This window comes from Cucumis melo, chromosome 8, assembly GCF_025177605.1.
Source record: "Cucumis melo cultivar AY chromosome 8, USDA_Cmelo_AY_1.0, whole genome shotgun sequence".
In the NCBI taxonomy this organism is placed as follows: domain Eukaryota; kingdom Viridiplantae; phylum Streptophyta; class Magnoliopsida; order Cucurbitales; family Cucurbitaceae; genus Cucumis; species Cucumis melo.
Window position 1 is genome coordinate 1,397,938 of NC_066864.1, and position 12,932 is coordinate 1,410,869.

At 34.2% G+C, this 12,932-nt stretch overlaps 2 protein-coding genes across 4 annotated transcripts; both read left to right on the forward strand.

The window, feature by feature from the left end:
• Positions 1–4,655: 4,655 nt before the first annotated feature.
• Positions 4,656–8,271, forward strand: LOC103484431 (ER lumen protein-retaining receptor A). 3 transcript variants are annotated; one of them, XR_536738.3, is made up of 7 exons: positions 4,665–4,962; positions 5,497–5,762; positions 6,285–6,400; positions 6,728–6,801; positions 6,886–6,949; positions 7,042–7,226; positions 7,985–8,271. XR_536738.3 is itself a non-coding variant. In XM_008441494.3 (6 exons), exons 1-6 carry the CDS (start codon positions 4,872–4,874, stop codon positions 7,076–7,078), a joined length of 648 nt encoding a protein of 215 aa, XP_008439716.1. In that variant the 5' UTR covers positions 4,656–4,871; the 3' UTR covers positions 7,079–7,493. The 3 variants fall into 3 exon arrangements, 1 of the variants encoding a protein (XP_008439716.1); XR_536739.3 differs by having other exon boundaries at positions 4,684–4,962; positions 7,042–7,141; XM_008441494.3 differs by lacking the exon at positions 7,985–8,271 and having other exon boundaries at positions 4,656–4,962; positions 7,042–7,493.
• Positions 8,272–10,189: 1,918 nt separating this feature from the next.
• On the forward strand, positions 10,190–12,665 carry LOC103484433 (protein GRAVITROPIC IN THE LIGHT 1). The gene has a single exon (XM_008441495.3). It carries the CDS (start codon positions 11,072–11,074, stop codon positions 12,467–12,469), a length of 1,398 nt encoding a protein of 465 aa, XP_008439717.1. The 5' UTR covers positions 10,190–11,071; the 3' UTR covers positions 12,470–12,665.
• The last annotated feature ends 267 nt before the right edge of the window (positions 12,666–12,932 follow it).

Consider the following 12,932-nt stretch of genomic DNA (forward strand, 5'->3'; position numbering starts at 1 on the left):
AATTTATAAAGTAGTCCTTTATTGTTAAATTTTAAATCATCGATTGATTCAAAAAACTTAAGTCAATGGTTCAAACTCTCCCAAGCAAATATTTTTTTGTATCGTCTTAAACAACTGATTAATCTAAAAACTTAAGTTAAAAGATAAAGATAAATTTAATTATATATCATCTAACATTAAATATAATCCGATCGAAACAATTCATGCAGTCAACAGATTTTTCAAAAACAAATAATTTTTGTTGAAATTGTTGTTGAGTTCGTATAGACGGCATGCAAGTGTTATTTCTTATGGTTATTGTGCTCACTCTCTCGTGATTGTGTGGCTCACTCGCTATGATATTTTGATTGCTTACTTGGATTAGTTGATCCCTATTCTCTGTAGGAGGATTGCGTTGGTGTATAGTTGTTGGTAGGAGGAAAGAGTTTGGGTATGGGAGTTGAAGGAAGGGAGGGGTAGAGAAAGAGGGCAGAGAGCAGAGGGCATGTCATGTGGGGGGTAGCAGTGGGCAAAAGGGGAAGGGTGGGCCATGCGGAAGGAGGGTGTCTCAGAATCCCCAAAACCCAACACATGAAACAAACCCTGTCCACATCTATTCCCCAATCCCATTCATTCACCTTTCCCCTTTCCCCTTCCCTTTTCATCTCTTCTTCTTTTTTTGCTTAAATAACTAATAAAATTATGCTTGTTTTCAAGTTGCAATTACTTTTTTCCCCTTTTATAAATATTTCGAATTATTATTATTATAGTATAAATTCTTAGAATAGTTCAAAAAAAACAAAATTAAACACCAAAGTAACTCAAACCAAGAAAATTATAATGAATAATTTAAAATATTGTTACTGTTTACGTATCATTAAATTTCTTTTTTTCGTTTATGTATCATGAAATTTCTTTCTTGTGTGTAGTGTAGTAGATATTATTTCAAGTTCCTATTTTTCGCAACCTTGAATTAATGTCATCTCAAATTGGAATTTAATGGATCTCAATTTCTAGCCAAACTTTTTTTAGCTAGATTACGGACTGGTCTATGAATCATTAAGGTATCTTCTTTGTTTAGTTTTCTTATAGATTTATATAGCTGTGTTTAATTAATATCTTTGTGTAAGATGTATGTTATACTTCATCATTTTAAGAAAGCTCCCACCACTAAAAGATTGGATCAAGTTTTTGGGCGGCTTCACATTAGCTTCTCACAATTCTTTAAATAACATAGTTAGTGTGTGTCAATTAATAAGTAACTAACCCAATAATCTTAACAACATTAATTTATTAGACTTTCTAGGTATCTAGGCCCTCATTAATTATTTAGCTCAAGTAAGAGTTACTTACTGCCTAGGTGTTAGGTTTTTTATAAGACTCGTTTCTACACTCTTACTTGAAATACACGTAAGGTAGACTTTGTCAGAGTATGTGTGACCTTCGAAGATACGAAGTAGAGAAATGTTCAAAAGTTCAACTAGTCGACTCATATTCTCCTTTTGAAAGACATAATAACTTTTATTATGGATGACTTAAAATGTCATTTTTTTAGTACAACAATTAAGAGTTGGGAGATTTAGAATTTTTATCTTGAGGATTAAAGGTCATGTCAATTATCCTTGAGTCAAACTCACTAAAAAAGTCTTTGGTATATCATTCAAGATAGATAAAAATCTATTATAAAAATTTGAGATACAATGGTTTTAATTAAAAAAAAAAAAATTAAACTAATAACCAAATCAGATGTAACTAATTAAGATAAAAGATGTTTGAAGCCTCAAAATTGAGATTAAAAGCCTCATGCTTTTAAAATAGAAAGTAACATATAAAATTGAAATGGAAAAAGAAATTTATAAATTCCCTATGTGATCGTTTAGATTATTGCTTTTAAAAGTTTCAACTTTTTAGTGCAGTCTTGGTTAAACCAACCATTAATTTTCTTCTTATAGTTGTAATGCTCACATATATCTTTCTATCTTTTTCTTTTCCTAGACACTAAACCATACTATAGTCAACTATTAGTTAACCAAAATTTAAGACATTGACTTAGTGCCACAAAAAAGTGATAATACGAAAACAACTACACATTATCATTATCGTGAGATTTGACTAAATCAAAAATACTAAATAAAAAATGAAAAAATATTAAACAACGTAAACGAATTGAAACTAAATTCAAAACACAAACATAAAGTTAGAAAGTCCAAATCACAGATAACATGGATGAATATTTGAAGGGATTAGGGCCACGTACTCCTCACAAAAAAACTTGCTTCTTGCTAAACACTAAAGACTTGGAAATCTATCAAGGGCTGTTTTGTTTCCTAACTATCTCAAGCAATTTAATGTTTGTTAGAATTTTAAATAAATATATAAGACGTGTTAGAAAGACTAAATTGAAGTTTTTTTTCTTTTCTTTTTCTCACATATGTGTTCATATAATATACTACAAGTAGTTTGAAATTTTAGGGTTATTCCAAATGTTGGATTATTGGTTTATAGTTTTTAAAAATCAATAGATGTAAACACTGTTTTTTACTTCAAACTTCATAGAACATGAATTAAAAATAACCTAAGGATGGAAGATGTATCATTTTTATGCATATAATATAAATTAGTTAAGAACAATAGGCGTTTGATGTGGTTAGAGTAAAACAGGTAGGTAATGAAGGGTTGGGGGATTAGAATACAATGCTACAGTAGAATAGGATTCCATTTGGGTTAGGCTATGGCACATTATATACTTTTGTTTAGAATAAATAGTACATTTTTTAATTCATATGTACCTTCTTGGATTCTCTGTGTAACCCATCAAAATCTCAACTCAGACCCATCACATGTCTCTTGTCTTATGCATTATCCTACAAAGACATACCCTTTCTTCTTCTTATTATTATTATTGTTGTGGGACTTTTCCTTTTATTTACTTACACACACAAACAACCCTTAAGTTATATATTTATATATTGCACATGCCACACTTGCATCTACAGGTTCTCTTAATTTATGATTTTTCGTCCCTTTTCTTTTCTTTGTAGACCAAACTGAGAATCTTAATTTGCCTACTCTTGTCTCAGGCCATAGATGGAATGATTTATAAGTTAAAACACACATTTATTGATACATGAAATAACAAAACTTTCATATATCTCAACAATAATCCTAAGATATTGTTTATTTTCGATATAAATTTCCATGACCAAACTTACTTGTAGAGATAATTGTTCTTATATTCTTTTTCTCAGTAATTGTGGAGGGAGTTTGTTTATACTTCTAACGATATTCCTCCCCTCCATCAATTTTGAAGGGAAAACAAATTTCTAGCTATATATGCAATGATACGATATTGTCCATTTATGAGTATGAATAATCTCATGATTTTGCTTTTAATACCTTGTTAAAAGATTCATATTAATAGAGCTACTTGTTGTTACTTACGTATATTCATAATCAATTTATTGGTTAAGACATTGTTTGTACGCTAATATCCTAGGTTCAATGCACGCAAAAGAAAGAAACTTAAATCTCTGACTAACCTAACCAACTATTGTTACATCTAAACGCAAACTTCAACGTTACAAAATCCCATCAAAGTATTGTTCAAATGATGAGCAAAAAGGGAATGATTAGGAGAGAACACCCCAGTTTGAGTTTGTTAATCAGATGAGAGTTTAGCAGAGTACAAGTGCAAAAGTGTCAGGAAGGATAGGGAATTAATTGGCAATGGTATGGCAGGGTGGAGTGGAGGTTATGATTTAAATGGATTGGGAAAGTTGAAAGGTGTCTAGTTCCCAAGGGACATGGGCATAGAAAATTAAACTTGATTTACATTGTAATGTGTTATTAAGTGATTAAATAAATGGAGTTTGGCAGCCACATTGGAATTGAAGGCTTTTTCACGTGCTAATAGGCGACCTTTGCGGCTGTTTCAAACTTTATATTTTTCACTTTCTTTTAGGAGGTGGGTTCAATTCATTGCAGCAATGGCGGGAGCTATCTTTTAAAATTAAAGTTGTATATATCTTTTCTTTTAATTGTTTGAGAATCTAGGGGGAAATGATTTTCTTGTTTTGCTAACTTTGAAAAGATGGACAATCTAACAATTTTGTCAAACTTAATGGCTTTTCTATCCTTCGCCTTTTCTTATTTCCCAATACTTTGGCCGCCTTTTCAATTTGTATTATTATCATTAATATGAATATCAATATGTATTGTTAATATAATGTTAACCAAACGTTGGATGGAATGGAGCATGGGACTTGTTGGTTGGGCCAAACCCAACCCAATCCAACTCATTTTCACTCTTTACTTGGGCCTCATCTGGGCCATGGTATTGAGTTCGATACAAAACCCAAAACCGGAAATTCTGCCTTGCCTCTAATTATTCACACAGTTGGAAGATATACCCAACACACTCGCATGTATACTAAATTACTAATCAAAACCAACAATGTTTGCTGATGTAACCTGATAAAAGAGAGGATAATTGTTATATGGGGGTAGCATTACAAATAAATAATTTTAATATTTTGTTATTTTTGAAGATACAGAATGAAAAAATCACCGATATTCAATGTAAAATTAACGAATTTATAATTTGCAGCATAAAAGTCAAAAGACAAAAGAATGATGTGGACAATTATGGTCAAAGTGATGAGGTGTATCGCCGAGTGTCATTTTTGTTGGTGGTGAATGCACAGAACATCGTGGAGGCAGAGGGCGTTACCAATTGCCACGTCTGTTCTCGTTTTCCTTCCGTTCAAAATTCCCTCCGCCTATTTCCTTTTCGTTTCCACCATTATCTCCTCTCTCATTTCGTTTTTCCGGCTTCCACGCTTCAATCTTCCCCCAAAATCTAGGTATCCGTCGTCTTCTTCACTCTCTAAACCATGAATATCTTCAGGTTCGCCGGCGATATGACTCACTTGATCAGTATTTTAGTTCTTCTCCTCAAAATCTATGCAACCAAATCCTGCTCGGGTAACTATCATCTCCACTTTCTTTCTTCCCCCCCCCCCCCCCCCCCCCATTTTTCCTCTGTTTGGTTCTGGCTTCGAGGTAGAGGAAATGATACAAAGAAATTGGAAACAACAGTGTGGGCCTCTCCTTATTCTTTCAGTTTTTGTGTCTCAATGGTGGATCCCACTGCAGCGGATTTGGAAATGGGATTCGGATATCGACTTCCTTAAGCTGAGAGTTAGTCTGTTCAGCTTCCAGAATGATGTTTCTATTGGTCAATTTGATTTTAGTTGAACTTTTGGATAAAGTTTGGTACTTTTTGTGCTGATAATTGGAGGATTAGGGTTTTAAGTGCTTTTTGTGCTTATGATTGGAGCATTAGGGTTTCTTTCCCCTCCTTAGTTTTCGAGACAACTGGAGTAAAGATTGATACTTTACCGAGTTGATTTTTATGGGCCGTATATAGATAGTTTAGGAACTTCCTTCATTAGTACTTTTGTTTTGCTTAATTGGAACATGAACGTGGAGCTGATTTTTAAAATTTATATTTTGAAGGAATTTCACTCAAGACTCAGGAGCTGTATGCCCTTGTTTTTCTGACCCGGTATTTGGATCTATTTACGGACTTCATATCTTTCTATAATACTGTGATGAAGATTATTTTTATAGCAAGCTCTCTGGCAATTGTTTGGTGTATGCGGGTTCATCCAATCGTGAGGCGGTCGTATGATAAAGATCTCGATACTTTTCGTTATTATTTTCTTGTTGCTGGAAGTTTGATTCTCGCCCTTTTAGTGAATGAGAAGTTCGGGTTTCAAGAGGTGAGACATTTTTAATATAAATGATTTTAGATCGCATTTTATGGTTTGAGGGGAGGCATTGTCAATGCACATAATTATTTATTCTGTAGTTTGTATATAGGACGAGCCTAATCCGTTCATCTTTTTCAGATTTCATCCCATTAGGCAATTTGCATGTGAAATTAAAATCAGGGTGATACTTTGTTCATTTAACTGTAAAAGTTCGGATTCGTGCAAGCCTGCACAAGCACTTGATCATTGTGCAAACTCTCCAGGTCAAAGAACCTCGAGCAGTTTACTTGACCATTGTTAACCCTAGTGGGAATATGACTACTGTCTAGATAATCTGGTGAATGGTTCCTTTAATGACCATTGTTAACCCTAGTGTTAGGAATGCAATAATTTTTCTTGTTATTACCTCAAAAAAAGAATCCGCATTGTTACTTTTATCCAATTCCTGTTTAGTGTTTTTCCATGATCTTTCTATACAAGCAACGATATTTCTCAATAGAAAATGATAATTCTGAACTTTTTTTGCTCCAGATCTTTTGGGCGTTTTCTATATACTTGGAAGCGGTAGCAATTCTTCCTCAATTAGTCTTATTGCAACGAAGTGGAAATGTAGACAACTTAACTGGACATTATGTCTTCTTTCTTGGGTTAGTTCCTTTATTGCTTTGTAACCTCATCATCTTTAGAAGAATATGGTCACTTATTCTTTTTCCATTTCTGCCGTTGGTGTTAGATGTATTCGCCTCCTTTAGAGCTATAACCCATGTGAAAAACATAAAATTTCTAATTGACATATATAAATAGGTTTTTAGTTTCACATGGTCAATAGTATAGAAGTAGTCTCAGGTATCTTTCATATTGATTTTCTTAGAAAGAAACTCTTGCAGTAACTAAAATCCAAGCTTCTTCTTGGTGTACCCTCTGAAAATTGTTTTGTAAAAATAGTTCTGACTGGAGCTAAAATCAATCTGCAGAGCTTATCGTGCACTCTACATTCTCAACTGGATCTATCGATATTTCACAGACATACACTTCAATCGGTGGATAGGTAAGATTAGAGTTGCTCTTGTTCACACAAACTCTTAGTTACTCATTATCTTTAAATGTCTGACATGGTGTTTTGTTCTTGTAGCTTGCATTGCTGGCCTGGTTCAGACAGCTTTATATGCTGATTTCTTTTACTACTACTACATTAGGTGATTAAATCAAACTCCTTTGCGGGGTATTGGTTTGGTTTTGTGCTGTGTTATATTGAGTGATAAGTTTTATTTTTATCTTTCTTTTTCAGCTGGAGAAACAATTCGAAGCTTCAGTTGCCAGCTTGATTAAAGCTGGAATCAGCGTATGATGTTATGGAGCTTGAGATCTAGTTATGTTTTTACATCATGGTAGGTAAATATGGCTTGGGTGTGGGGATAGAACACGTAAATTCAATCATCACAAATTCCTTCATTTCCGGGTAGAGTACCTCAGGTGGGTTCTTGATGGAAACTGAAATTTCATAGGGACTTTTTGATTAACCTAGGTAATTATAGTTTCCAAGGTTAGGTTGCTTTTCTTCATTCCTAACTTGTAAAGATATCCTTGAGAGGACTGACATCAAGATTATATAAGCTGATGCAGTAGTTCCTAAGTTTCTTGTCGAGGAAACCACTTTCCCATTGTCACTGAGAGGACAAATTTGAAGTACATTTTCACTGCAACCACTAATAGATATTAATGGCAATATGGTTTTGATTATAGTTTCCGAGTACTTCTAGTACAACCTTGAACTTTTAGTATCCTCCGCCATTGTTCTTGTTGTGATCCAATTAGAAGCTGTGTACTCGTTTGCTTGTTTATTGTGAATTTTTCAGATAAATTTTAGATTATCAATCTAGTTTTCTTTTCAGTAAATATATTACGATTTGAAGTTAGCGATCCTAAAGAAGAATTACACAATTCAGTGAGTGAAGGAAATGATTGGATGCGTTTTGGACCATTGCACAAATATGAAATTAATTATTGACTCCTTTTTGGTAGTGTTGCACAATGTATAAGGGTTGGCTGAAGCTAAGTGAAACACATTGATGTATTTTTAAAGCATACAGAGTTATGAAACTTTGGTTTTTCCCTTAAGTTGCAATACTGTCACTAATGTATTCTAAATTATACAACTCTGTCACTAATGTCATTAAAAAAACCATTGATGGTTTCTGAGTTTTCCCCCCTGCTTTGTTTGTGCTTCACAGTGTTAAAGTATCATCAGACAACTCTCTACTTTAAACTGCGGTCACTGCTTGTCAAAGACAAAGAAGAATCAATGTCTGATTTGAAGATAAGGCTGATTCAAGTGTATCAAAGGAAGAACGAACAAATCTAAAAACGAATCGTGTTGTGTTAAAAAGAAAGTTTCTGTAAAAGATAACCTTGAATCTTGGAATGGTTGGTTGTGTATTAAATAACAATGTAAGAGGTTAGTTGAAGTGAAATATTGTTACTGGGTGATGCATATGAAAGGTGGTATTGATATTGAAAAGGACTTTGAATTTCTTTGTTGGAGTAAAGAAGTGAAGGCTATGAATTGAGTCTTTTGAGGTGAGCTTGTGAAGACCCACTGGTTAAAGCAAAGCACTTGGACATGGGGATAGAAATAGACCTACCAAAGTGCTTTGCTAATCCCCAAAAGCTTCAACATTCTTCACAGTTCTTGATTGCAAGTATGAATCCTTTTTCTAAATTTCAACCTCAGGCTTGCCTCGTCTGGCTTCCACTCCCACTTCCACACCTCCTGTCATTTTAGTCTTATTCCACTACTTTTTGGACACTTGATAGTATTTATATGTATAGATGTATGACCCCTTTTTTGTTTTTAATCTCAATTCAAAGATCTACCCTATGATTTGGATTTTGTGGATTTTGTGAATTGCCGCTTGACACACTTGTCTGAAAATACTTTTTCTTTTTCATGTTTTTGTTGATTCTAGATTTTAAATTTAAAAATTCAAAATGTGGATTGCCCAAAAGAATTTGAAAAGAATAGATGTTTACGAACTTTTTGGTTTATAAATGAAGTCATTTATTTTTGTTAAAATTAAGATAATATATTACAAATCTATATCATAAAATATTATAAGAGGAACAAAATTTATTATATAAAATACATTCATGTATTGGTGGGTTAAACTAAAATGTTAGACTTTGAATTTTGTATGTTTATTTGTAAACTTCAAAAGTGTTAAATTACTTTGTAAACTTTCAATTATGTCAAATAAGCCTCTAAAAACTTTCAAATTTTTATAGATTTTTTAAATTTTCAATTATATAAGTAATGAAATCTATTGGATGTATAATTGTATTTAGTGAAACTCTAAAATTTACTTTTACTTTTTTAAATATGCGAATTAAACAAATATCTATCGAATAAATCAAAGGATCTAAAAATTAATTAATTTGAAGTTTTGAAACTTATTCACATAAATTTAAAAAGTTTATGAGACATAACCCCTCCGCTTGAACTCATATTATTACATTAAATTTTGCAAAATTTTAACCATAGTGAATTTTGTTTTCTATCTCGGCAACGTTTTCTCTTTGTTTAAACATTTCAATGTCTTCTCTGTCATTTATTATTGTCATTTTTTAACAACTACAATTTTGGAATGGGGGGTCAGATGCATTGACTTAAGAAGAAAAACCACAAAAGCTAAACAGGGAAAGGCCAAAATGAACCCAATATTAAAACTTTTTGCTTCTTGTGTCTTCATGTGAATGTAAATTGATGTCACCAATCGATTGAAGCATGCTTAGTGCCTTCATTATAATCATTAAAATGATCCATATTTTATATACCAAAGAAAAGTGACACTATATTGCATGCCAGAAAAGAAGAGAAGCAAAATACAATATTTGATCAAAATTACTAGGCAGAGAATTGAAGCACCAATTTAGATTGATGATTAGGAGTAATCAAACATTGATATATTTGACTATAGAAATATTAGAAGCAAATTTGTGGAAGAATGTACGGTTGATGGTTAAGAGAAGAAGCAAACATTGTGGTGTCCGCCATTGAAAGTTAACTGAGTTTACTGCACTAATTTTGTCTCATTTGTGTCGGAAATATGAAGCAGAAAGGACCCATTTGGCCATACAGACAACTCTCTTAATGAAGACTCCTTATTTTTAACTTTGCATATTAATTACCCCTTCTTCACTCCACAACCTCTTTTTACTTAAACCAAATCTTCTGCCCCAAAATAGTCATTTTTGTCATCATTTTTACCAGGAAAATTGTATGTATCACTCTTGTAACCAATAAAAAAGAAGAACATATCAAACAACATTCAATCAGCTATTTAATCGTTTTCTAAAGACAAATTAAATGTTGCTTTTTGTATTTTTATGGGACCCAAATGAAGACGTTACAAAAGGGAACCGAAAGAAGATAGGTGACAAGAACACAGCTTTGGTTCATTCTCTTCTTTTCTGAAATCTTTTTCTTTTTTGCTACACCAATGGTTCATTCCCACTCATCACATGACATGAATAACTATTTTTGAGTATGGCTCTATGCCCTTCGTCCTTTTTTTGGCTCTGCATATTCTCAAGTCAAGTGTATTGAAAGAATTTGTAATTATTGAGATAGACACACACAAGAAGATGAGCCCCAGTCTAAAGCCCTCTCAGATACGTCTAAGTGTAGAAGATTAGTAAAGAGAAAACGCTGTAACTGTAATGATTAGTGTAGGGTCCATAATTTGATCACACCCAAACCTAATCAATCACTTTACAAACGTAGACTTCACAAATATTTTGTAATAATAATATCATACCTCCAGGCTGAGGCTGATGGCGCCACCTAAATATATTCTTAAAACCATATTATTAAATTGAGCATGAAGAGCATACTTTCTTCAAATTCATTGTCCATGGGGTTTTGTAGCTGTGCTTGTACTCTGTAGCTCCATTACATTCTTTCTTGGCAATGGCAGTGGCAGTGGCTACGGCTATGGCTATGGCTATGGCTATGGCTATGGCTTCCTTTTCTTTTTCTTTTCTCCACACCTGCACTTTAAATCTTTGCTTTTTTTAGACCTGGACCTCCATTTCCGGCCTTAATCTAAGATATAGTCAAAGTTCCTGCTTTTGCTTTTTGCAAAGAAAATTCTACTCTTTTAATCACTTTTTCTTCCTTTACCCTTTTACTACTTCCTCTGTTTTCCTTCGCCAATCACCAAAAATTTTCACTTCCATTTTCTATTGGAACCTCCCTCTTTTGAGTTCAATATAATTCTGTTTTGAGTGTGTGTTCTTTTCTTTTCTTTCTTTTCTTTCTTATGGAAACAATCAAACCCAAACCATCTAAGAAGAGCAAGACGAGATTTGCCAAGACATTTCAGAAGGTAATCAATCTCAGGAATGCAACTCGGATTGCATCCAGTAATGGGATCTGCGTTTTGGTTTCGCACAACAAATTCAAGGAGGATTCGAGTATTCATGGTGGAAAATCCCAAATCTTTGAGAGAAATGAAGAAGATGTCAAAGCCCGAAACAGGGCAGTCATGGAAGCTCTGGTTGCGAAGCTTTTTGCAAGCGTTACTTCAATCAAAGCAGCTTACGCTGAGCTTCAAATGGCACAGAGTCCTTACAATAGCGAGGCAATTCACGCCGCAGACCAGGCGGTGGTAGATGAATTAAAGGTTATTTCAGAGTTGAAACGAAGCTTTTTGAAGAAAGAACTCGATCTCTCACCCCAAGTGACGTTCATGCTTTCAGAGATTCAAGAACAGCAAAGTTTGATGAAAACCTATGAAATAACAATTAAGAAATTGCAAGCTGAATCGGAGCAGAAGGATAGCGGTATTGTCGCTTTGAAGAAAAAGCTAGGCGAATCAATTTCGTTCAACAAGTCGTTGGAGAAGAAGCTGAATGCAAGCGGTTCTTTATCCATGTTTGATAATCTTCAATTTCCTCTGCTGAATCCAACCCATTTTGCCCAATTCCTCCATTACACCTTAAGATCCATCAGAAATTTCGTGAAATTGATGATTCGCGAAATGGAATCAGCAAGCTGGGACCTCAACGCCGCCGTCCAATGCATCGTCGATTCCGACACCAAGTTCCCAGAGCCAACCCATCGGAGCTTCGCTTTCGAATCGTTCGTCTGCAAAACCATGTTCGAGGGTTTTACAGCCGACGCCAATTTCATACTCCACCACGATTCCCTTCCTCATGATAAGCAGCTAAACCACCAAATGTTCGAAAAATTCATGAAGCTCAAACCAGTAAACCCTAAAATCTTCATTTCTCAAAACCCTAACTCCACATTCGCTAAATTCACCCGCTCCAAATACCTCCAACTCGTCCACGCAAAAATGGAATGCTCTCTCTTCGGAAATTTAAACCAGCGGAAAATCCTGAACTCCGGCGGCGTCCCCGACACTACATTCTTCGCCGCCTTCGCCGAGATGTCGAAGCGCGTATGGCTTCTACGTTGTTTAGCATTTTCACTTCACAACGACGTTACCATCTTCCAAGTAAGGAAAAACAGCAGATTCTCTGAAGTTTACATGCAATGCGTTACCGAAGAGACCTTATTCTCCCCGGCAGATATGAACGATTCCGCCGTAGGATCCGGGTCGGAGCCCCGAGTACGTTTCACGGTAGTTCCCGGTTTCAAGATTGGAGAAACGGTGGTCCAGAGTCGGGTTTATTTATCGCCGCCGAGTCGCTAAGTTCCATTACCGGTCGAAACTTGAAGCGAAGAAGATGGATTGTTCGGCAAATCCCAGCCGTTGGATGCTAAGCTTCTGTGACCGTTAGATCAAAATTGATGGAAGAGATTAGTGGTCAGCGTAATGTAAACTATTTTTAAATTTTTTCAATGAATTGTATAAATATCTGTATTATACAATCACACTTATGCCATAATATAATCACTACTTATCATTCAAACTAAAACAATAATATGCTTAAATCCAAAGCCTTCATTTAAAAATATTTATCTGATATTTAATCTTCACTTTATGCAAGAAAATAAAAACGAAATTCATTTATCAACTTTTAAATTCGATGGTATCTTGAGTAGAAAAGGGGTCGGTTCGTTGATTATGACTAGAAATTAGATTTATAAAATTTTAATTTGAAAGTTTATCTAACCATAAATATGAAAAACTATAACATTTATATGTAGGTTAC